General features: G+C 42.7%; 2 protein-coding genes across 6 annotated transcripts in view; one reads left to right on the forward strand and one right to left on the reverse strand.

Moving 5' to 3' along the window:
- Positions 1 to 1154: 1154 nt before the first annotated feature.
- On the reverse strand, positions 1155 to 13194 carry CCDC77 (coiled-coil domain containing 77). The gene is made up of 11 exons (XM_053943534.1): positions 12963 to 13194; positions 11394 to 11610; positions 10062 to 10204; positions 8409 to 8505; positions 7042 to 7099; positions 6196 to 6290; positions 5123 to 5271; positions 4550 to 4790; positions 3551 to 3676; positions 3313 to 3465; positions 1155 to 1538 (listed from the first exon to the last, which is right to left on the reverse strand). Exons 1-11 carry the CDS (start codon positions 13004 to 13006, stop codon positions 1392 to 1394), a joined length of 1470 nt encoding a protein of 489 aa, XP_053799509.1. The 5' UTR covers positions 13007 to 13194; the 3' UTR covers positions 1155 to 1391.
- Positions 13195 to 16143: 2949 nt separating this feature from the next.
- KDM5A (lysine demethylase 5A) overlaps positions 16144 to 23847 on the forward strand; it is a 50947-nt gene continuing 43243 nt past the window's right edge. Inside the window, exons 1-5 of one of the 5 annotated variants that reach the window (XM_053942133.1) lie at positions 16144 to 16525; positions 18381 to 18458; positions 20038 to 20160; positions 22325 to 22495; positions 22976 to 23110. In XM_053942133.1, coding sequence (XP_053798108.1) covers positions 16361 to 16525; positions 18381 to 18458; positions 20038 to 20160; positions 22325 to 22495; positions 22976 to 23110 — 672 coding nt within the window. In that variant the 5' untranslated portion in view covers positions 16144 to 16360. Of the gene's footprint in view, positions 16526 to 16635; positions 16870 to 16898; positions 16920 to 18380; positions 18459 to 20037; positions 20161 to 22324; positions 22496 to 22714; positions 22859 to 22975; positions 23111 to 23847 lie in introns of those variants that run through there. The other 4 variants (XM_053942132.1, XM_053942134.1, XM_053942135.1 and 1 more) reach the window with 4 other exon arrangements.

Below are 23847 nucleotides of genomic sequence, written 5' to 3' on the forward strand. Positions count from 1 at the left end.
TAAGACAACTGATGTGGCTATGGATGTCTTAAGGGCATTTCCCCTCCTGCATTGCTTTAGCTGATGCTATAAAAGCAATTCTTCCTTCTCCAAACCTTCACATCCATCTTTTCCACATCTGCCTATGAAACACTAAATGAGGATCTGCACAGCCACTTCCACACCCAAAAGAAATTGCCTGCTTTCACACATTAAGTTCTTCTCAAAGGGGAAGGAAGTGCTAGTAGCCTATATGGTGTATCCTTCAGAAACAAGGTAAAGTAGGAAACAGAGGCATTGAAATCCCTTCTCCACTAGAGATCTGCTCTCAGGCTGCAAGGTGGATAAGATTTGCAGATGTTACAGTACAAGCATGAATACCTGCAATTATAAACTGGACTGAAGTCATGTTGTAACCCTTGTCATTATTTCATCTGTTTTCTAGAATTGTGATGTCTGGTATGAAGACAATCACCATATATAGTTACAGATCTCATCTAGCAACTGTGCAGCTGCTCTTCCACTCCAGTTACAGCCCAGTAGCAACAACTCTTGTAGCAAAAGCTGACCATGATTTCCTCTGCACATAACCATGATCTTGTTTAGAGCCACAGAGGCAGGTGATATGGTGGTTAAGGAAGATACTAGGTCCCCTTTATTATGGGCTTCCTGTGTGTGTTAAAAAAACTGTAAGGAAGGGGAAGAGAAGGTGAATTTCAGGTGTGTAGTACCTCCCTCCCCACCAAGCATTCAGAGCTCATGTAAATGTTGCTCATCCTTCCAGAAGAGTTCTATAATGGGTTATCTTTTCCCACCACATTAAATCAGTTAGGTTTATTTCAATTAGGTTAAAACCAAGTAAATGGGAGGTATTTTAAAATAGTTACCCTGTCCAGGAGTCAAATGTAAGACATTTTAGTACAGACTTTCTATATGAGAATTTCCAGTTACAACCTGAGGTGCTAAGCACCAAAACAGTAATCATATAAATGATTTTAAAAGCTGCTTCTCACATAGAAAAATGTCAGCCAAAATTCAGATCTTCAACTAGATCCTTCTATGATTAATAATTTCATTATAACCATGTATGTGATTTATAATATGCTCCAAATAAAGGCAAAGGACAGTTCCCTACCACAGATATGAAGATATAGTCATACACACACTCCTGATGCATCAGTCATCATGTACTTTTAAAGTCAGTTTTATCTGGTGCCATCTCTCAGCTCAAACAGCAATATAATATGGTACATTAGGAATGGCTCATGTACACTTATGACATTAACAGCAGATTTCTTCAACCTTCTGTTGATGGATGCCAGGAAACAAGCAGGAGCTGTTCTTGCATATGACTATTCAAGTCTAGCAATGTCCTATTCCCTAAAATTAGGATGCCAGCTAATAATTCAGCTTCAGCAGTGCCGTAGCTCATCCTCTAAGGTGTAGATTTTTGCTTTTAAGTCTTTTAGTTCTCCTTGAATTTTACATGTTAGTTTGTTTCCTTGGCGGACCTCACGTAGAATTGCAAGATCCTGGTCTGGTCCCAAATTCAAAGCCACCTAAAAACAAAAAGAAAAACAGATTAAGAAAAAGCTGTACAGCATACAATTTAGGGAGTATTATGGTAAGTATATGAGGGAAAGAACTCTAAAGGAGACCCTTTGTAGACAGCAAAGAGGATATGTAAGTTAATAGCACTAGGATAATGCACATCAGCAACAGAAAGGTGCTCCAGAACCAAAAATAAAGAACAAAGCTTTCATAACATTATGTTGTTGTACTATAGTACTAGCAAGGAAAAAATCTTAATAGAACATAACCATGTTGACTCATAGCCTTTTGACTTCTTTCTAGTTCCTGTGTTATTTAGAGACACACAAAAAGGGGCAAGTTAAAGTATTTATCAAGTAACTCGTATCTAGTTCTAAGTACCTCGGGAGATAAATCATCTTATCTTTTGCTATTTCAACTAGAGGTGTTCCAACTGCTGTGGCTGACCTGCTGCCCTCTGAACTGCACAGGATTCAAGAGCAGTTCAAGTCCAAAGCCTTGACTCAGGCAGTGCCTGTACTGAGCTGAACAAAGGCTGCTGGATAATCAGAACTCCTGATGGCAAGCTGGCCAGGGCTGACATTTCCTGTCACCCTGCAACTGGATAGAGCATGCCATCCCAGCCACTTTCAAGGGCACAGCATTGGAAGCTGCTCCACAATCCCTCTATTCTCCTGACCCACTACGGTTTCTTATTGTGTCATCATGTAGTTCTCAGTCAAAAATTTTAATAGCAAATCAGGAAATTTAGTGATCTCAACCTCAAGTGATGACAAGGAGGATTGAATGATCACTCTGGAGATGACTTTTTGCAAGTATTTTACTCCCCTGCCCTCTTGTGGTTAACGGTGTTAAAAAATTGAGAAAACAATGAAGAGTACACCCACAGATATAAAACATACAAGTCGCCAGTAAAGCCATCATACATACTTTTTTCCCCTTTCATGTACTGCTGTTAGTCCTTAAAGAATAAAAGTTTAAAAACCCATAGGACATTAATAAAAAAACCCAAACAAATTGAAGCCTTTAATCAAAATAAATGCATTAGTGTGCATAAACTGAATTGTGCATCAAAAGTACAGGAAAAGAATGAATCAGTAGCACTGCCAGACTCCTGCAGGAGAGTCTAAGCTATACCAAGATCATTCTCTCAAGCATATTATAGATAAATGTCTCATCTGTAACTCCAAGCAACATCAAGGCTGTGCATTTCCCTCTAAGTTGTTCTGATGTTCATCTACACATCCGGAAGCTACTACAGAGAACACAGCTTCAACTTCCAGCCACTGCTTCTGCAGTGATTTTTGCAAAGTCACAAATGACATACTAAAGTAATAAACAGAGTATTCACAATACTTAAGACAATGATCAAGCTCTTACTGGAACAGAACCAAACGCTATGGCTCTCACAAATAAAATAAACAATCATTTTCTTTGCAGGATAAATTTCCTGAATCAAACCACCGCCTTGCAATTTTGAGACAGCTAAGTAAGCTACAGGTATCACATAAGAACTTTTGAGAATGGAAACAAAAATACACAGCTAATGTATAGCAAGGACAGTTCTTGGTAAGCTTGATGCCTAATTGATAAACAAAGACAAATCTTTTTTGCTTTGTGAAATACAGAGGAGGCTAAGTTTTGTCAGATACTGATATTTAAAGGCACACTTGGAAAATTAATTATTTCCTTAACTCTAGGGGAATACTACATTAAATACTGAGAATACATCTCTATAGGATAAGCCCACAACAGTCTGCCTCAGAAAGGCTTAGCTGTTACCTTATAAGTCTTCTTCTCTACATCTTTCAGTTTCTGCTGAAGCTGTTTAATGTCATTCTTGAAGCCCTCTACTTCCATACTACGACGTTTTTCCAAGGCTTCACATCGCTGAGTCATCAGTCTCAGGCGCTGCCCCATCTTTTCTGAGCGTTCCTATGGAGATAAAAACTCAATAGGCTACACCAAATAAATGCTGGAAGATCATCACACAGCCAGCAGATGATGACAGCCTAATTACCTTAAAGAGTTCTTTGCCAGCATCTCTCTCCTCACGGATCCTAGCCACCTCCCCTTCCAGGGAGACACACTGCTCTCTGTACATGTGTGACAGGTGTTTTTCCTGCACTAGCTTGTCTTGCAGTAACTAGGACATAGGAAGAACAGAAAAAATTAACTCAAGACTGTGCTTACAAAACTTCCCCTGCCCTGGACAAGCAAGTGTGATAACATTGCCAATATGACAGGAAAATAAAAATTAACAACTGGAACTAGAGCTCCTAAGTATGTGAGGACAATACTGTAACATCAGCCCCATTACCAAAACCTTTGAATTAAGTTACCAGTTTTGTATGGTTGCTCATCATTAAAAATAACATTCAACCATTCAACTAATGCTGTAACTCCCCTTTCACAGCTGCTTTCTCAGTACTGCATTTCAGAGGTATCTGCATTCAGGGGTAGATGGGAACAATTCCCTATTTCCTGTTTACTTTCCAATTCCTTATTCTGATCTCCCATCTTCTCACTGAAAGTGTAGTAGAAGAGGAAGAAAAAATCAGACTGCAAGAGAAGAGCTGGAAGACATCAATTGAGAGGACTCATTCTCCCCTGACAGCATCAAGGAAGATCCAGCCACTGCATTCTAAGACCATTATCTCAAAGCACTTACAGGAACAGAGAGCCACATGCAGTCAGCAGGTTAAAAACTGTTGGCCCCTCTTATCACGTGGCTTACAGAATTCGGGATTTTTTTCTGGGCATGAAAGAAGCAGACAGTGACATGCTACCATAAATCCTAACTATACATTTTATCTGAAATTTGAAGGTAATGCTGATTTTGAAGCAGGAGGAGCATTAATTTATTTAGATTAATGCCAAAAATAATGTAACTTAAGGCAATCCAGTACAACTTCGAAACTGCTGCTAGTGACTGTGTATTGCGCCAACACCAAGGTGCTTGTAATTTTCTAGTCAAAAACTGTTAAAGAGCCTCTACCAAAGACAAAAAAAAAATTACCTTTATTTCTCTGCTGTGGCGTTTTGAAGTTCCATCATTTGCCTGAATCATATTCTTCAGCTCACTCTGCTTCTTTTGTCCTGACGCTGTGCTGAAAGCAAGATGATCCAGATCTTTGCCAAGTTTCCTCAACAGACTATCCTTCTCTGCCATCCATGCTTTCTCATTGGCTCTGGCATCAAACTTGAGCTGGAGAAAGTCCCGGGTACTCTCATACAAGAGATCTTGGGTCTTATGGAGCCTGCAAAAAGGGATCTCAGTGGAGTTAACTTCTTTCCTAGTGCCTATCTTAATTTCATCAGTCATCACTGCAAGTTGGAAGAAGCACAGGAGAAGACACGTGGTCTAAATGTGAGTTTAACTCTTCTCATCTAATGAAAGAAGTGCTCTTCTTCCAATGTGAAAGATTTTTAATAAGCAGATTATTCCACTCATCTTCCACACACTACCAGGTGGCTGCATAATTTGCTTTTCTGCCTGCTGCAGAAAGCAACACACTGAAAGTCATAACATTCCTATTGCTCCCTCTCTTCTCACCTCATGACTACATCATGGTCATGCTCTCACACTCACTTTTCTGTTATAGCTTTTATCTTGTCCTGGTCCTTCCGATGCCGGACCTCAGCTTCCTCCATCTGAATCCGCCTGTCCTCGAGTAGTGCCTCAACCTGTTCCTTGGTTAACCGTGCCTGTTCTTCTATCTGAGCTTGCAGGGCCTTCACCTGCATAAGCAAACAAAGACATTACAGAACAAGACCTCACACCAGCTCTGCTCCTGTTAAATGCCAAGATTTAGATCAAAAACTGTACCTGATAACACCTTTGGCAGTTCTAATTTCTCAATCTTTTGTTTTTGTTTAAATGCTAAGTATTTTAAACAACTAAAGCATTTAAAGAAAAAATCATGCTGTGGGCAAGAGAGGCATACTATAAGGACCAACATTAGATTGTTAATATTTTTATATTGTTAAGATTTAAACTGCACACATCTAACAAATCCTGTGGAATATGCAGAGACACTTCTGTACCTTTGCTTGAACAAATAATATTAATAATAATAAAAACAACAGCCACCATCAATATCTGCTGTACAGATTGCTTGATTCATCCTTCCTCATACTTTGCATACAGCTTCTGGCATCTTCTCCAGTTCATGATTCTGCACATTTTATCTTTCATTCTGTCATGCTACCTGTACCTAAACTTCTATGTAAGTCTAGAAAAGGGAACATTTCATTGTATCACTGCACCTTATGGGGCTGCCTAATACTGTCTCAAACACATTGCTTTTGTCAAACTTCCACAAAACACCCAACCCTGCACATCTTCAGTGGGTTTAATGTAAATTCATATGTGCTATCAAATTATGGGAGATAATATCAATTACACATTCTGTACTTAAGGACAACATATTTCAGTTGACATTACTGGAACATCTGCTTACATAAGGCTTCCAGAATCAGTTCTTAAATTTACATTCACAGCAAAGAAACAGCTAAGTAAAGTGATAAAGTGTGAATCCATAGTAAAATGCAGGGATTTATACAACCAGTACATCTACATCTTATCTTAAGCAGACAGAATATTTTTTATCATAATTTTCTGCAAGCCAGCAATTATGTCCATCAGTTAGCAAATGTTTTTACCTGTAGTAGAAGAGTGCCATCATCTTTTTGATATCTCTCAGAACTTCTTAATTTCTCTCCTTTTGCTCTTAGTTTTGAAGTGCTCTTCTCTGTACCTATGGAAGAAATTTAACTGAAGTAGGAAAGGGTTTTCCAATGTACTTGCAATACCTTTCCAAGCATGACATATTTGTGTTGTGCTGGGCCTACAGGAACAGCAGAAAGACTTCCACTACTACAGTCACAAGGACTTCTAAGGAGGGTTAGCTGAAACAAAAGAATTCTAGAACTTCAGGTGATCACATATTTTCATCCTCTCTATCATACTGCAGTATTTAGGCATCCTCCTAATTTTGTTGGCATATATAGAAAGAAAACTTGACATGTTTTCTTAAAATAAATGATGAATAGGCAGATGCCAAAGCTGCACAAACATCAAGGCTTGAACAAGTTTGGAGCTTGTTGGCTAATTTCAGTCAGTTTGATGAAGCAATTATTTCAAAAGAAAGAATTAGTATGTAGGCATATGGACCCACACTACTGTCTGCATGAAAGGCAAGCAGAACCTGACACCTGTGGCAAAGGTGCCTGGCCAGTTGGTACTTGCACACTTCCAGAACAGCCACATGAGGGTCATAGAGCCTCCCCCTTAGCTGAGCACATCAGGGACATGAGAGCCAGCTAAGGCTATTTTAAAGGATGTTGAAGGGAAGCCAAGAGTACTGAATGGATATGTACAGACACATTTAGGGAACTTAATGGAGATTTACCAAATCATTCACAGACAGGAATTATTCTGGCATACAGGAGATAGACACACAAAAAGAGCAAGAGCTGAGCTGCTGTTACTCAGCTTGGTGTGGGTACCTGTGCTGGAAGCACCATCTTGTTCCTGAGTCTCTGCTGGCCTTTGCAGAACAGTAACCTACAGAAACAAGACATCTGCACTGAGCATCTACTTCCCCAAAGGTGCAATGGTCAAGAACAAACCTTAAAAAGTTAAAACAAGATATCCAAAAGAATAGCATTACCTTACTTCTACCACAAGACAAGGAAGACATTCACAAGTGTAATGCCCATGTTGAAAAGTTTCCTTTACCATGGATGAGTTTTGCCATTACTGCCTCTGTATTTTTCACCAGAGAAAGTGGGAAGTAATTCTGCCTTTGATGGCTTCATTAGGATGAAAATCTGCACCCTCAGCAGGAAAAAGAGCATTTTGGAGACAGAGAGAAGAAGAAGGTGAAGATGATATTATTTCCTTCTTTTATACTCCTCCTTGTCTCAGCAAGGCAGAGAAACATGAAGCTTCATTTATCAGTACATTCATTCAAGATACTGAACAAGCCTGAGATAAAGCTAAGTGACAAAAATACTGAAACTCAACTGTTGAAATGAAACCCACCTACAAAAAAAGGAGGCCATGAAAGAGCAGGTTATAACCCCAATGCTTATCTTTAGGTTGATATTACATAATAGGCTTAATTTTAGAGCTACCCTAAACCAGGAATTTTAAAGCTTTTGCAAGATCTTTGAAGAGCTTGAGCAGTGCAGAGCAACCATGAACAGTGCAGCATATTTCAGCCTTTTTCTGCACCTTATTCCAAAATAAATCCTATATTCCTGTCATAGTCTCTGTATATCCAAATCACTCATGACTTTCCTGACTAGGTTCAACTACATTGCACATTATATGTACTGCCATTTAAACAATTCAACATCACTTCTGAAATATGCAACACAATGTTGTCTAGAGTGGGTGGTTCTTCAGCAATCTTCAACCCAGGAAACTGCTGCAGCAACCTTGACACATTCTTCTTTACTGAAGCTCTAAGAGATAGGCATTCTGAGATAGCTGAGCTTCAAACACTGTGCCTGGCCATTTTCTGCACTTTTTTTTTTCCTTTTTGTGGTGTTCCTGCCATCTTCTTGACAACCATTTGCCAGATGACTTCAGACTCCTGACATTTCAGAGGCTGAGCTGGAGGTATGTTTTGAAGGCAGAAGGAGGCTGATGCTAAGGCTGATGCACACCTACTTTCAGTGTGCTTGTTCTTACTTACCTTTATACTACAGCATTTATACTAAAATCTGGTGTTGCTACAGACCCCTCTTGCTTTGGGCTCATTTTGCAACTTTGACTTATGTTACAGATCTGGTCTGTGGTCAGACTCTGGGATACAGATGCTCAGGTTAAAATCCAAAGAGGAGATCTACAGAAAAATGGAACTTGCCTTATGTGGAGGCTCCTTATGAAAATATGTAACTTCTCCTTCATCTGCTCCCAGTATAGCCAGGAGTTGTTGGATTTTTTTTCTGTCCTCCAATTCCCTGGAATACAAAGGAAGTGGTCAGCAGATTTTTCTTTAAAATACATCATGACATTGTGACATCCTTTTACTTTACTTGTTGATGCTTGCAAGTTTTCCAACCTGTTGCAGTTCCTGAGAATACTGCTTTAAAAACAAGCTCCCAAAGACATTCCTGATGTTGCCAATACAAGAACACCACCAATTTTGTTGAAACTGGAGAGCATTTCTCTTTTCAAGTATGACAATACTATGTAGGCTGATACAATAGCACATGGTGAAAAGAATTTGCATTAAGAGTTATGAACTACCTAAGATTCTCTCAGATTTTAAGTGTCCATTGTTTTTAAGGCAAACTGTATCAAGGGCTGTATCAGACCTTTTATCACACTCCTGAGAAGTGTCAAAGCACACCAACACATGTTTTGACTTATGTTCTTAAATCTCGAATGGAAAAATTCATGCTGGAGCACAGAAAGAGTGAGGAAGAAGTAACAGAGACAATATGTAATGAATTGACCATAACCCCCATTCCCTCCTGCTCTGTGCTCCTCAGGAGGAGGAGGAGGTAGAAAATTCATGAGTGAAGTTGAGCTGGGACAAGAGAGGTGCAGGGGAAAGGTATTTTAAGATCTAGGTTTATTTCTCATTATCCTACTCTGATTTTATGGAATGGTTTGGGTTGGAAGGGACCTTAGAGATCACCTAGTTTCAAGCCCCTTGCCACAGACAGGGAACCTTCCACTACACCAGGTTTCTCAGAGACCCAGCCAACCTGGCCTTGAACACTCCCAGGGATGGGGCATCCACAGCTTCTCTCAGCAACCTGTTCCAGTGGCCCACCATCCTCACAGTGAAGAATTTCCTGCCAACAACAAATCTAAACCCGCCCTCTTTCAGTTAAAGCCATGCCCCTCATCCTGTCACTACATGCTCCTGTAGTAGTCCCTTCTCCAGCTCTCTTGTAGGCCCTCCAAGTGCTAGAAGGCTGCAATAAGGGCTCCCTGGAGCCTTCTCTTCTTGAGGCTGAACAGCTTCTACTCTCTCAGCCTGGCAGCCTGTCTTTGTAAGACAGAGGCTCCAGCCCTCTGATCATTTAATTGTTAATTTCACCCAGTCAAGACTGTTTTGCCTGTGATGGTAATTGGCGAATGATCTCTCTGTCCTTATCTTGACCCATTAATCTTTTCTTGTATGTTCTCTCCCCTGTCCAGCAGAGGAGGTGAGTGACAAAAGATGCCTTGGAATGCCTCCATATGCTTTCATCTTGGTGGGCACCTGGCATCCAGCCAAGGTCAACCCATCAGAGACAGCTTCAATCAAAACTTCACATTCAAACTGGTAACACAATTCAAATCTGAACCAGCGTTCAATTTCTGCTCTTCCTTCTACTACCAGAATAGGAGGAATAATAAGTGGAAACATTTAGCAGCTCAACATATTGCACTGCACTTCCACTGGTATGGTTTCATAGGAAGTGTGGAATAATTGCTACTCTGAGGAGTCCAGGTCTGGCTGAGAACAGAGTGCATGAATTGCTGCTGGCAGTGCCTCAGCCCCCCACGCAAGACAGCCCACCTGAGTTTCAGACGGTCGTTCTCCGAGTACAGGCGAAGGACTTGCTCCTTCTCCTGGAACAGGTACACCTGCATATCACTCAAAGCCTTCTGCAGCTCTGCAATCTCCTCTTCCAAGTGGCAGATTTCCCACTGCAAGTGGTGCTGAGTGGACAGAATAAAGTACTTGAAATTAAACAGAACACTGGACAACACTTACAAACTTCAAACTGCTTGTGCTCTGAGTCTGGAACCGGGATAGAAGAGCCAGCTCAAGAATTATTTTAGTCTCCTATCATATTTGACCAAATGAGGGCAGTATTGCAAAAATTATTTTAAAATGTTCCAGCTGGGAGTTCAGAGCCCTGAGAATCATTGTCACTACACAACAGTGAAATAAGGCCTCAGCTTGGGTCTCCAGTTTCCAGTGGTTGAATTTCCACACTGGTGGTCAGAGCAGGTATGGGGAGTCTGACATCAACAAAAACCTAGCAAAGCCTCTAACAGCATTTACTTTTGAAACAAATCACCAAAGAACACACATTAAAATATCTGTATGGTTTAGCAGCAAGAAATCCAGCTAGTTACTATGTTTCATTTTTCCCACCTGGTATAGGAAGCTACCAACCACTCCTGTATGAAAAAAGCACTATTTTGCAACCTGCCCCTCTTTTTCCCCACATGACAGTAAGATGTACAGTACATACTTCCCCAAGGACTTTCAGGCTGCTTCAAGCATGGCCAGCGCTTGAGGAGGCACCTCAATCACCTCAGAAGTGACTGTTTTATTCCCAAAGAACCATCCACAACTACAAAGATGACTGCTAGGGAGATACATGCTATAGCCCATACCAGGGCACTGCACTTAAAGAATATTTTGCAGATATTCTTTAAGATTGCTTCCTCTTAAAAGGCAAATTTTTAGATTTCTGCTTAACAGCTTATGGATTGCACTGCAGTAAATATTAAATATATCCATAAGTCAAAACCTATTAAATTTGGACAGAAGAGCATTCCTTCAATACAAGAAGCAAGGGAAAGAAGCTGGACAACATGGGAAATTAGCACCTAAACTCAGACCTTAATATAAAAAATAAAAAGAGCAAAATTCCCACTGTGAAGCTATAACCAAGCTATAATGACTTTTGAAGAACATCCTACAGGCGTGTTTCTATTTGATGTGACAGAGGACAGACAGCTAGATTTTAAAACCAACCACCAAAATCTACTTATGTCTTCCTAGCTCTACCATGTTGCTGGTGAATCCCAAGACTTCTGTGCTGAGTTTTCAACTGAATAAAAATACTAAGCTTGTGAATGTAGTCCATCATTGCTCAAAAACTCGTTTCCTAACCTGCTCATCATAGGTTTGCTTGTATTTCTCCAGCCTTTTTACCAATTCCTCATGTTCCTCATCAAAGTCAGCAATCTTCTTGCGGTAATATTCCAGGAGCTCATGGGAGGGGTACAGATAGGCCAAGCGCTCACGGATTGATGGGAGAGGAGTAAAGTCCTCCTGACTCGGAGACCGGGATTCAGCAGATCTGGAAGAGGCACGTGTGGTTGGCAGCCTGGACAGAAAGAAACCCTGATGACATGTAAGCCTCAGACAGGAAAATTAAAACACTTTCTGAAGTAGCTAAAAAGATTTTAAACTTTTACACAGATTCAGTTTAAAACACAGATTAGCTTGACTGTTCTCTGGGTATTAACAAGTGATCATGGCATTTAGGAGAACCAAGACCTTTGATAAAGAGCAGCTTGCAGATGTATTGTACTGTGGAGGAGGGCCCAACTGATGGAAAAGATAAAAAAATATGTCATGGAAGCAAAGCCTCATACATTATTTGGGGAGGATGACTTTGAAAAGAGGAGAAAAAGAATAGAAGGACATAATTCAGGGGACAAAAAGTCCATTGCTGTTAAATTAGAAGCAGAAATAAACAGGAAAACATAATGTGTGACAGTCCCTATTGGACACCCAAACAGAAAAACACTTTCTAAAGACCGACAAATGAATGAAGATATAATTCAGGCTAGCTAATGCACCAGCCATTATAATTTAAGGTCTAGGTCTAGGAATCTATGTGCTTTCCTTTCTGGTGTACTTGATGTTCTTATCCATATAGCTTGTCCACCCTTAACACTTAAATAGAAGCTGCCAAGTTCTTGAATCTTATGTTGAAGTGCTACATGGAAGGAAGTCAACGTTATATAAATCAAATCAAGGATATGTATGACTACATATTGTATTTTTCCTCAAAACAGTATTTAGTGCATTCAAGCATTTGATCTGTTCAAATAAGCAGCAAATTTGCAAATAGAGCTGCAGAGTAAAAAAAAAAAAAACCAAACAGCTTAAAAAGGATTCTTTCCATTATTTATATTGATATGACAAACTTTTTTTTGTAAGCAATAGTATGAATAACAGAAGCTAAGAAGCCTCTTGACTAAAGAGCTGCTTAGTGAAAACAGAGTTCAGAATCTGGTCGTGGAGAATCAGGAATTTTTATGAAAAAGTGATTTGGTAGGTGACACTGAGGCAATGGTGACCTCTATGGAACCACTCACCAAAGCTGCTTGAATCAGAACCCCAGTGCACATCCATGAAAACTCTGGGGACTGTAGGAAAGCATTAAATACGCAAAAGTGTTAAGTACTGCGTGCAAGAACTTGCTTTAGGACCAGAAACTCCTTAAACAATACTCTTAGAGAAATAACACTAGAAAGAAAGAGGTAACCGGCACAAGGTGAGCGTTTTACTGCTGAAGAGCAGCAGAAACTGAGAGATGGAAGAACAAGGACAGCAGGCACAGGAGCAGACCAAAAGGTGCCCTACGGCAAACCAGTCCAGCGGGCAGTAAGGAAAGGGCTCCGGGAGCCGCGATGTCCCGGCGGCAGCAGCAGCCCCCACACTCACTACCTTGCGCAGCGCGGGCTCCGCGCAGCGCGGTCCGCTGCGCTCATCGTGCCCCTGCGGAGAGCCGGGCCCTTTGCGGGTGAGGGAGAGCGGCTTCGGGCACCCCGGTAGGCGGGCGAAGGGGGGGGTGCCCGGCGGGAGCCCCGCTGGAAGAGCCCCGGGATAGAGGTCCGGGGATGGGGGTCCCGCCACCGCCTCCGCACGGCGCCAACGGCCGAGCAACCGCCGCACCGGCCCCGCCGCGGCTTAAACGGCGCGACCGGCCGCCCCCGCGGCCTCCTCCAATCACAGACAGGCTTTCATGCGCGGCCGGTAGCCTGCACCAATCAGCGCTCGCGACACGGGCGTCAGCGGCTCCGTGCCGCCGCGTCTGGGAGTTGTAGTGCTGGGGTGGCCGCAGGGCCTGTGGCGGAGCGCAGGGAGGAGCGTGGGGCCTGCGCTTATGGACCCGTGTTTGTGAGGGCAGCGATTCGGGCTACGGGCAAAATAAAAGCAACCTTTATCCGCACCGGTAAAACGCGCCATGCAAAACGCCCCCTTACCTCTGAAGGTGACCTGGCATTCGGAAGCAGCCACAAGAAGTTACTGGCACAAATTCTGGTTGAATTGAATGTGTTTTTTAGGTCATCCCAGTGCCTTTTAGCCTCCTCATCCTCCTCATGTATTCCCGGCAGTACCTAGTAGCAGTGTTGCCATTTATGCACCAAATGATTTCCTAAGTGTGCTGGCGAAAAAACAATTTTCTCAGCAATAAGCCAGGGTTCTTTTTTTCCTTAAGACTTCGTTTAAAAGACATGGACTTTCTGTATGACAAGAAAAAAAAAAAAAAAAAAGCTTATTTACAAAACCACGAGGTTCTTCCTCACCGCAATTTGCAGCTTCCTGGTGAGGGGAAGAGGGGGGGGCAGGCATTTATCTCTTTTTGGTGACCAGCGACAGGACCTGAGGGAATGGCCTGAAGCTGGTGTAAGTTTAGGTTGGATATTACAAAAAGGCTTTTCCCCCAGAGGGTGGTTGGGCACTGGAGCAGCTCCCCAGGGCAGTGGGCACAGCACCGGCCTGCCAGAGCTCAAGGAGCGTTTGGACAAGGCTCTGGGGCACAGGCTGCGACTCTTGGGGTGTCCTGTGCAGGGCCAGCAGTCGGACTTGATGCTACTTGTGGGTCCCTTCCAACTCAGAACATTCTGTGACTCTGTGATCCTTCTTCAAATCAATTTTCTCATCCAATAGAGAAAATAAGCAGGGTAGATCGTTTCTCTTGGCAAAGTCCAGAAGAAAGGCTGCTGTTAGGGACTGGCCCTGATGACGCTCGTTGGCTGGTCCCTTCCAGCTCAGGATATTTAGGATTCCCTGGGGTTAGGCAGGGGGCTCTCCCCACTCCCATAGAGCAGCTGCACACGTTGTATGAGGGGCTGAAGTGTTCTCTCAGGGAAGTGATAGATAACCCCAGATAACCAAGAAGAATAAAAACTGACATGTGGACAGGTGTTTTAAAGGCCAACAGCCCCAAAACCAGAGCAGGTAATGGAGAAAAGCTTAAAATTTTCTTTTTAAAGGATTTCTTGCAGAGGAGAGGATCTCTCCTTTAAAGGATCCTTAAAAGGATCTCTCTCTTATCTTGATGAGAAAAATGTCCCCTCTGGTTATATAGGATATTTAAGTTTTGCTGTTAAGAAAACCTGCAACATTCCCACCATTGCCTCCCAGAGACCTTCACCAGCCTAAACACATTAACACAAAACCAAAACAACCTTGAAGGATCTACAGGGAAACCAGCAAAAGACTGGATCTCAAAACAAAGCTTTTCAGCACGGAGATTTTTCCTTCTGGTATTCCTGGCTAAATCATGGCTTATCTTAGAAATCAGGTGCGTGGTGACTCTGTTGTTGGGAATACAAGACACGTGTACTTCCTCAAAAGAATCTAGAACAGCTCATCAGAAGAGAGACACAACCAAGTAATAAAAGAAAAAAAAAAGTGGAAGGAGGTTGTAGAAATATATAATTTCTAGATACTAGTAGGGAAACATCTGCATCCTACATGCTTATATAGTCCTACATAAAATTTTCGAGCATCCATGTCGGAATCCCCCTGTGAAATGCAAGAATACTTGGCAACAACACAATAACCTCAATTTGCTCAATGTTTTAGAAGATCAGATTGATCTTACCTGTAACTTCTGTTAAAATTAGCCATCTGCACTGGACGTGTGTTTCCCACACGTAAAATGTGGCTGACACCTCTTTAACCTGGCAGGGAAGTGATGCAGATAAATGTTTTGCTCTGCATGCAGCAGGTCTTGTAAAGCCTCCTGGTAATAACGGGAGGAGGGAATTAACTTTTTCTGAGGCTGAAATAGAACACCAGCACGGAGGTTTGAATAATCAGTAGGAATAAAGTGAAATGTGGCATTTGGTAGACACCGAAGGCACAGTTCTGGTTAAACACAAAAAGACACACAATTTACTTTGGAAGACTGTGTTGCAACGGATAGGTAAAAGATACAGCTCTCTCTGTGACCATTGACAGGACCCGAGGGAATGGCCTGGAGCTGTGCCAGGGCAGGTTTAGGTTGGGTATCAGGAAAAGGCTTTTCCCCCAGAGGGTGGTTGGGCACTGGAGCAGCTCCCCAGGGCAGTGGACACAGCACCGGCCTGCCAGAGCTCAAGGAGCGTTTGGACAAGGCTCTGGGGCACAGGGTGCGACTCTTGGGGATGGTGCGGTGCAGGGCAGGCGGTCACTCTGCGATACTCGTGGCTCTCTCCCCCATTCCGACGCCTCCCTTCGCTCCCGGCGCTCCTGAGGGCAACCGGGGGGCGGGGCCTGCGGATGGGGCGTGGCCATAGGGGCGGGGCCTCTCGCGGCGCTCCTGACGTCCGGCACAGACAATGGGCGACGCGGCCCCGCGGAACCGGAAGTGAATGGCTTGGACTTCGTCGCACATTCCTCCGCGGCGGAAGTGGCGGTGGCCCCGCCCTCCCCGGTCCCCGGTCCCTCCTGCCCCGGCGCAGTGCCCTGAGGGGCGGCAGGCGGAGCGGATTTGCGCTGGGATCTGTCGCGGGGGCTTTTCCGGGAGCGGAAGGCGCGGAAGCCACCTCGCCAGGAGACGCCCTGCGGGGGTACTACTTTTTCGATCGGAAGGCAACGTGCGAACACTTCCGGGGAGGGCTCAGAAAGAGACATCACTTCCGGCGGGCCGGGACGCGAGGAGCGGGGCTCGGGCGGGGGCAGCGGTCCCGGCCGGGACAGCGACAGCAGCACTTGGCAGCAGATCCCGCCGCCCCGCCCGGCAGCGCCGCCAGGGGATGCGCCTCGGTCCCCGGCCCGGCCCCTGAGCCCCCCGGCCATCCCTCTCCGCCCTGTGCTCCCGGCGGCGGCGGCGCCCCCCTCCCCCTGCGGCCATGGCGGGGGGCGGCGGGTCGCGCTATGCGGCCGAGTTCGTGCCGCCGCCCGAGTGCCCCGTATTCGAGCCCAGCTGGGAGGAGTTCAGCGACCCGCTCGGCTTCATCGGCCGCATCCGCGGCCTGGCCGAGAAAACCGGCATCTGCAAGATCCGGCCCCCCAAGGTACCGCCCGCCTTGGCGGCTGCGCCCCGGGGCATCCCCGGGCTGCGCCGGGCGGCCTGAGAGCGGCCGGGCTCTCGGTGGCCGGGCGGAGGACGTGAGGAGCTGGGCAGGCCGTTCCCCCCGCTCCGCACTCGCTCGGGGTTTCGTGTGTCGCTTTCCATAGGCCGCGGTGTCCGTGCCAGGGACGCCGAGGAACCTGTAGAATCTTTGACCTCCGAGCGGGGCTCTGTAGAGGCTGCTCTGGAGCAGCTGAGAAGCGAATCGTGCATGGCGGTGCGCGGCACTTCATGCTATTTTTACTTCCAAAACGCCAGCAGTCGACTTGTGAAAGCTGGGAAGGCTTTGTAGGTGAAATCGGGCGTTTGCTCCGGGCGGGGAAGAGGGAGAAGGAAGGGTATTTGTTCGTTACGTATCATTGTTCATAAACACAATTTTTGGACCGTTAAGAGGAGGATGGCCAACCTATTCGTGTACGGGCATTACGTTTGTGCACAGCTCTTCGGGAGGCAGCAGCTTAATCTCTCTGGTGGCCTGGGCGTTACTTATGGTCACCTGCCCAGCGACCTGGCTGGGCTGGTCATCGCAGGGAGAACATCAGGCAGCGTGGCAAAAGGCACTTCTATCAGGGAGTTACTAAAGTACAAATAAACTTCAAATGCAGCTGTTAATAAGAGACTTGAAAACACTGAGAGAGGTAAAAACTTGAAAAGAAAGTGTGTAGCTGAGAACAGTGTGGGTATGGGGGTTGCTGGTTGGATTTCGTGGTTCTCTCCTGACCTGTTTTGGTTCCCGGAATGTGTTCAGTTAGTTTAATGACATATGGTGAAAACTTGACCTCCAAGGGGCTGCCCTTTCTAAAATAAGCTGCATAGCTCAGGTTGAGAGGCCACAAGGAGCAGATCCAGATCCTGTTCATTGAGGATAACTGGAACTTTCCTGGCTGTCGGATGCGTTTGTGTTTCTCTGAGACTGCTGAGCTGCTTGCCTTGCACGGTTTCACAGGGCGCACGTGTTGGGTTGATTTGCAACCTGCAATAATTGCTAAATCAGACATTTCATTCTACCCTGACTGATTAATTGCTGTTTTCTATTATTAGAAGTTGTAAATATTTGAGGTTGTGCTCAAGGCCCTTACATGCTGCAGCAGATTGTGTGGCTTGTCCACCTGTGATGGCGTGTCCTCCTTCTGGTGTAGTCACTGCCAGGTAGACGATCTGCTGTAACTGAAGCTTTGGCAAAACGTGCTAAAAAGCTGAATTACTTGTTTTGATGTTGTCACACGGTTTTGAGAGATGGGACTGGGAGGCACTTGTGGTTGCACGGACCCCTGCCAGTGCTGAGAAAATCATTATTTATGGCTCCATTTCTGTTAAAAGAATTGGGCTCCCGACTGGTGGTCTTGTCTTTATTGAAATGACTGTAGACAAGCAGAAAACCTTTAGATGTGTTATGATTTGCCTGATTTAGTCTTTGTTGCTGATGACACTGTGGATTTTTGAGTGTGTAGGATATATGGATTTTTTTGTTTAAAGTAAATAAATAACCGACCAGCTACAGAGTGTATCTCGTGTTTAAGCTTAGCATGAGGTAATGCATACTGAGATGCTTTGAACCTTATTTTCTTTGACATTTTTGAATCTGTGAGGATCTTTCTTCAAACTAAAATGTGGTGGGAGGAACATTGTTGTATAAGCAGAAAAATATCTTAAAATTGGAAAATGATATCACCAGTTGTTCTGAGAAACTAATTTACAATTGGAAGCTTGTTTACTCAGGCATTATTAGGGTGTTTGGTTTTGTGCATTTTTCAGAGAAGTTTCTGGAAGCAGTAAAATGTCTTTCTGTCTCTGTTTAGGACTGGCAGCCTCCATTTGCATGTGAAGTACAAAGTTTTCGTTTCACTCCACGAATTCAGCGCCTGAATGAACTGGAGGTGAGCTTTTCCACTGTTGATATAATTTTGTGTTTGCACTGAAAGAAAGAGGTCTCCCTGCTTGAGATTTGCATCTTGCAGGTTTCTGGATGGAGAACACTTCAGAAGCCCATAGACCACATCAGTGTTTATACTTGCCAGTGGCAGAGTTTGTATAAAATGACTCTCCCTTGCTTTGGGAAAAATCTGATTTTTATTTTATTACCCAAAATAACCACAGGAGTTTTTCACATTCACCTGGTAGTGTCTAGAATGAATTCCAAATATCATGTGTGTAGTAAGAGCAGCCAGTATCTAGCCCTTCAGAGCTCCACAGGCAATGATTTTTTTCTCTTAAAATATTTCATGCTGCTCTGATGCCTCTGGTTACCTCATACTGCCGTGATAATGCCTTTTAAGCCTTAAAACTATTTTTTATAGGCTTATTATAGCTGGTTAATTTTATGATTTAAAAACTTATGTGAGCTGTCTTGAAAGCAGTATGACCTCCATTCTGTCCTGGTTTTTCCTTTTCTCTGCAACATTTCTCAAAGCCTTGCTTTGTTCACATACCAGAATGTCATTTGGCTTGTAAATGGGTCTCCTTATGGAAAGTGATTTGGGTACTCCAGAATAGAGGCCCTTTGTGTAGATAAAGCATATATAAAAACTGGTCATATATAAAAACTGACATAGATAAAAACTTGGTAATTCCCCTCCTCCCCACAGATAATTGTCCTGTTCACACAAGACACCACTGTGTTCTTTTTGCCAGGGTCGGGATTAAATGCTCGAGATGGTATTTCTTGTTTGGACTGAGGTGTTTATTAGTTCTTATCTGTGTTACAGTCTCACAAACTGTGACTTCTACAGCACTTCACTCTAACAAATGAAAAAAATGGAGCTGTATCTCTCTCTCTCTACAAGGCCTTTTAATCTCTAACTAAGAAATGATGCGTAAATTATTTTTACTTTTAACCTAATAACCAACCACCTGTGGCCTGTAATGTGGACTTTATCTAATTACACAGTACCACCCAAACCCATGGAGAAGAAGGTAAAGAAGGACTAGCCTCTGCTCTAAAACCTCTATCTTGCTTTATATAAATTACTATATTCTAAAATCTTAAGCTCTAAGTTTTCTACCATGTGATATTACACACTTCTATTCAAACTACACACCCATAATCTTAGTTTTAGCATTCTATTTTGGAAGCCTTCTCCACAGCCTCAGGTCAAATGCAGTGTTCTCTTGGGGGTCACAATTAATAATTGTTTTTGTGTTTCTCCTTGGAATGCTGATTATTTCATAAGCATGCATTTTGCTTTCAGACCAAGAAATTATTTGGTAGGAATTTAATTTATATTGTCTTAAATGCAGAGACAAAAGCATATGTAATTTTCTTTTTGTAAAGTCTTTCTTTTTAACAGTATTTCTATTTTTAGGTTTTTTTTACCTGACAAAGAAATACCTCCCCTGGCAAGTTGCATGTTGAAAATGGAAACACTATAAAAACATACCTTGTTTTCTCTCAGGACTGTAAGATTTTGCCACATTTGGTTTTGAGCATACGTGATTGTCTACCTTTACTGATTCCAGGCAATGACAAGAGTGAAACTGGACTTCTTGGATCAGTTAGCAAAATTTTGGGAACTCCAAGGATCCAATTTAAAAATCCCTGTGGTTGAGAGGAAAATACTGGATCTGTATGGTCTGAGCAAGGTAAGTATTTGAAGGCCTTAGGCAGACAGGGATTTCAGTTTTCATTCAAGCTCAAGAAGCCAAGCAAGAGGAAGGGCTTGTGTTACAGCGCTAATCTCATTAATCCGGAGATTTAATAAGTGGGAAAAAAGCAGTGAAAAAACATTTCTAATGTGAATGTTTATAGCAAACCTGTCACAGTGTAATTTAATTAGTTACCTTTGGTTGGATTCCATACAGTAAGTGTTTATTACCTTGTATAGCCTGAATGTCCTGATGTCAACTGGCCTCTTGATTTTTAGTTCTCCATTCTTACATGTGGTGGAGCTGCAGGAGTTTGAGGTGTTGTTTGGGAAGGCAGCAGTATGCCTGTGTTCATTTCAGGTCTGATCAACAATTCTGTAATGAATTGTTGCAATTTCTCCTTCCTCTCTTCCAGCAGAGGTTTTTATAAACACATATCTTTGAAAATATATATAATGTCAGCTCCAGGGATACTTATTTAATTTCCAAAACAGACTTGGCTTAAGGCTGGCTAGAAATGAGTATTTCCATGGTTATGTTTGGTGAACACACCAAACTTCTTTCAAAGTTTACACACAAGTCTCTGTTGGAATTTGGTTTTGCACTGGCAAAATATATGTACCATTATAGACTTAGCTGCTAATAAATATAAATAGGTAGATTTCTTCTTGCAGGGAAAAGACCGAAGTTCTGGTAGTTCTAGTGCTTCTAGGTTAGAGCATCAGTTTCCATTCCCCATCAAGATTTATTTCTCTTAGGTAAGTAAAAATGTAAATGAGTATATTTTTGTTTTAAAGAAAGTCAAGTATTTTGGAAAGTCTGGAAGGGCTGATAAAATGCAGAGAAAAGCTGATAAAATGTCTTCCAGTATTTTTTTTTTTCTTTTTGTGTCTATGGTGGCTTACTGGGATATGCAGAATATCAGAGAGGTACTGGAAAATATCTGGGTCACTGTAGTGAGCTGGAACAACATCTACAATTGGCTGTAGATTGGCAGCTCTCAGTTGATTTGGTTCGTTACTGGCTTCTTTAGCTGTTGTTCATACATAGATAATTTTAGAAAACAAGTTTTCCTGGAAATTTTAAAGATAAGTTGAAATTTAGGACAGGTTTATTTTAAAATGTTTTTCTAGAGCTTTTCTGTAAATATGAGGAAAGATAATTACCAATATTATTATTGTTTTATTTAAGTGTAACTCCGTGTGATTATGGGAGAAACCAGAATTAACGAATTTACTTGTCACTGTCACAGTTAGACTTCTCAGTTTACTTCAGCCTCACAAGCAAACCATAAGTTTCACTCCAGTAACAAAATGGTTTTGCCTTGAGGTTTCTAACAGTATGTGAAACATTGAGCTTGAAATTTAGCTTTCATGTGTAAAGAAATGCAATGCAAAATTGCACTCCTGTAAAAATGATACTAATCTTACAAATAATATAAATGGAATTATAATCCATTTGTGTTTTAAGTTGCTTGGCAGTGAAACTGTAAAAGGAATGGAGGCAGTGGAAATGTGGCCTGTGTGTTAGAGGAAGCAACTCATATGCTTTTATATTGCTTGCAGGAAAATGGTCTTGTTTTTAATTGTGTATACATATAGATGTAAGCAGTGATAGTTCTATATGTGAATTACTGGTCTGAAACCAATTGAAGTCATTTCAGTAGTAACTGGACTGAGTTGGAAGGTAAATTTACTTTTCCCTCTTTTTATAGTAGTCTCTCCTCCCTTCAAGGTTTTGTGAGTTCTGAGCTCCAACACTCCTTTCTGCCTGGGGTCTGTTAAAATGGGCTTTATTGCTGGCCAGACTTGTGTTTTACAACGGAGTACAAGTCTGGTGAGGGTTAACTTTGCAGTTTGCTCTTATGGTAGGTTTTGTATCTTTTCCAGCACATGATAAACCTTAACTGTTGGACTCCTCCTGTCACGGATAGTATGCGATTTACATTTGCTAGTAAATTAAAAATCACATTAAATATATGAAACAATAAGAATAAATAAGTGCTTTGTTATGAAAGGATTAGTCTTTCAGGAAACGAAAGCTAATTTCAGGATTCTGTCACTTTTCATGAACCTTTTAACATTTGGTTGGTTTAATTGATTCTTGCTTTACGCAAGCTGGTGAGAGCAGCTCAAAACCCTTAACTTTTTATTTATTTCAGATTGTTGCCAACAAAGGAGGCTTTGAAGTAGTGACCAAAGAGAAGAAATGGTCTAAAGTGGCGAGTCGGCTTGGCTACCTGCCAGGGAAAGGCACGGGCTCATTGCTCAAGTCTCATTATGAGCGGATCCTGTATCCCTATGAGCTCTTCCAGTCTGGAGTCAGCCTCATGGTGAGATGCTCATCTTTCATGCTATGAAGAGGGTACCCAGAAGGCTCACAGAGTGCTGTGTTACTCTCTGTGAAACTGGGACATGGGGTCAGTGCTGTTAGAAGCTCCAGCTGTGCCAACAAAGCTAGAACCACCCTTGTAGTTATCTGTGACAGAATAGTGCTAGAAGTTGTAACATGACCTTGTGTAGTTATTTTCTGGTATTTCTTTATAGGACTGAGGTCAACCGTGTTGGGAAGGAAAGCAAGGCAAAAGATGATATGCTTAATTGGAAATGTTTATTTTTCTCTTGATAACCTGGTAGCTGGGATTCAGTTTTCTTCTTTGAAGGGTGAATGAATTAATTGGCCTCTTTCCCAAATGGTGTGTGCAATGCTGTGTGACTTGACTTGTCCTGTTTCTTAGCAGACAGAATGATTCATAGGCTCTGGAATGATTAGCACTGCCTGACCAACAGTGTCCTGTTCTCTGCTCCTCTAGGGCATCCAAAAGCCTAACTTGGATCTCAAGGAAAAGGTGGAGGCTGAGGACCTCAGTTCAGATGCCCAAGCTTCCCCAAAGCAGGCTTCAAGGATGAATGTTATGTTGAAGAGAACCAGGCGTGTCAAATCCCAGGTATTCCTGCTGATCAGCTCTTACAGACAGAGAACACTTATTTCTCCCACCAGTGCAGCAGCCTTTGGCTGTGGGCACCTGCTCAGAAGCACCACCAGAAAGCAGTTTTCATTTAACTAAAATCCAGAGAAGTAACTCAATTTGTAACTCTGAGATCTGGTTTGATACAGCATATGCACTGTTTGTGTCAAAACTTCTAAAAGTTGCTTTTGGTTTACTGACAAGTGGCCTAAGTACCTTGGTAATGAATGTATCTGTGAAAACAAGACAGAAGGCTGTTAGTGAGTTGATGTTAAAGCTTCTGCTTGTACAAAGTTCTAGAACTTTTTAAAACCTTTTTAAAATATGCCTCTTAATGACATAAATGCAAATACATGTAAGTAATGGTTAATTGTGGAATTGCATGTGGGACTAACTACCTCAAGCTGGGCAGGCAGTTCTGAAGAACTGAAACAGATGTGTGAGGAGATGATCAGTGACAGCTGGAACTATATAGGAGTTCTACAGTTCTTCTACTGAAAAGCAGTTTCCTTCCTTCTGAATTACTGGTGTTACAGGAATTTTTGGTATTCTGGTAGGTGATATTGACTCCTGGGAGGTACCCCTGAGCAAATCTGAGTTCAGACTGAATCCCCACCATTTAAAATTGCTGTCTTACTGAAAATAATTGTGGCCTGTTGGCTCTGTTGCACTATTTAAATCAGGCCTTCCTCTTCTGACAGAGATACTCCTGCAGG

The sequence above is a fragment of the Vidua chalybeata genome, chromosome 5 (genome assembly GCF_026979565.1).
Source record: "Vidua chalybeata isolate OUT-0048 chromosome 5, bVidCha1 merged haplotype, whole genome shotgun sequence".
NCBI lineage: Eukaryota > Metazoa > Chordata > Aves > Passeriformes > Viduidae > Vidua > Vidua chalybeata.

Bases quoted from the DNA above. Each gene is read 5' to 3' on its own strand.
- CCDC77 (XM_053943534.1), bottom strand. From the start codon at position 13,006: ATGAGCGCAGCGGACCGCGCTGCGCGGAGCCCGCGCTGCGCAAG. The intron at 7,100-8,408 runs GCAAGTTCCATT...TTGTTTCTGTAG, and splicing joins ATAAGGAGCCTCCACATAAG to GTTACTGTTCTGCAAAGGCC. The intron at 3,466-3,550 runs GTAATTAGGCTG...TTATCTCCATAG, and splicing joins CTGGCAAAGAACTCTTTAAG to GAACGCTCAGAAAAGATGGG.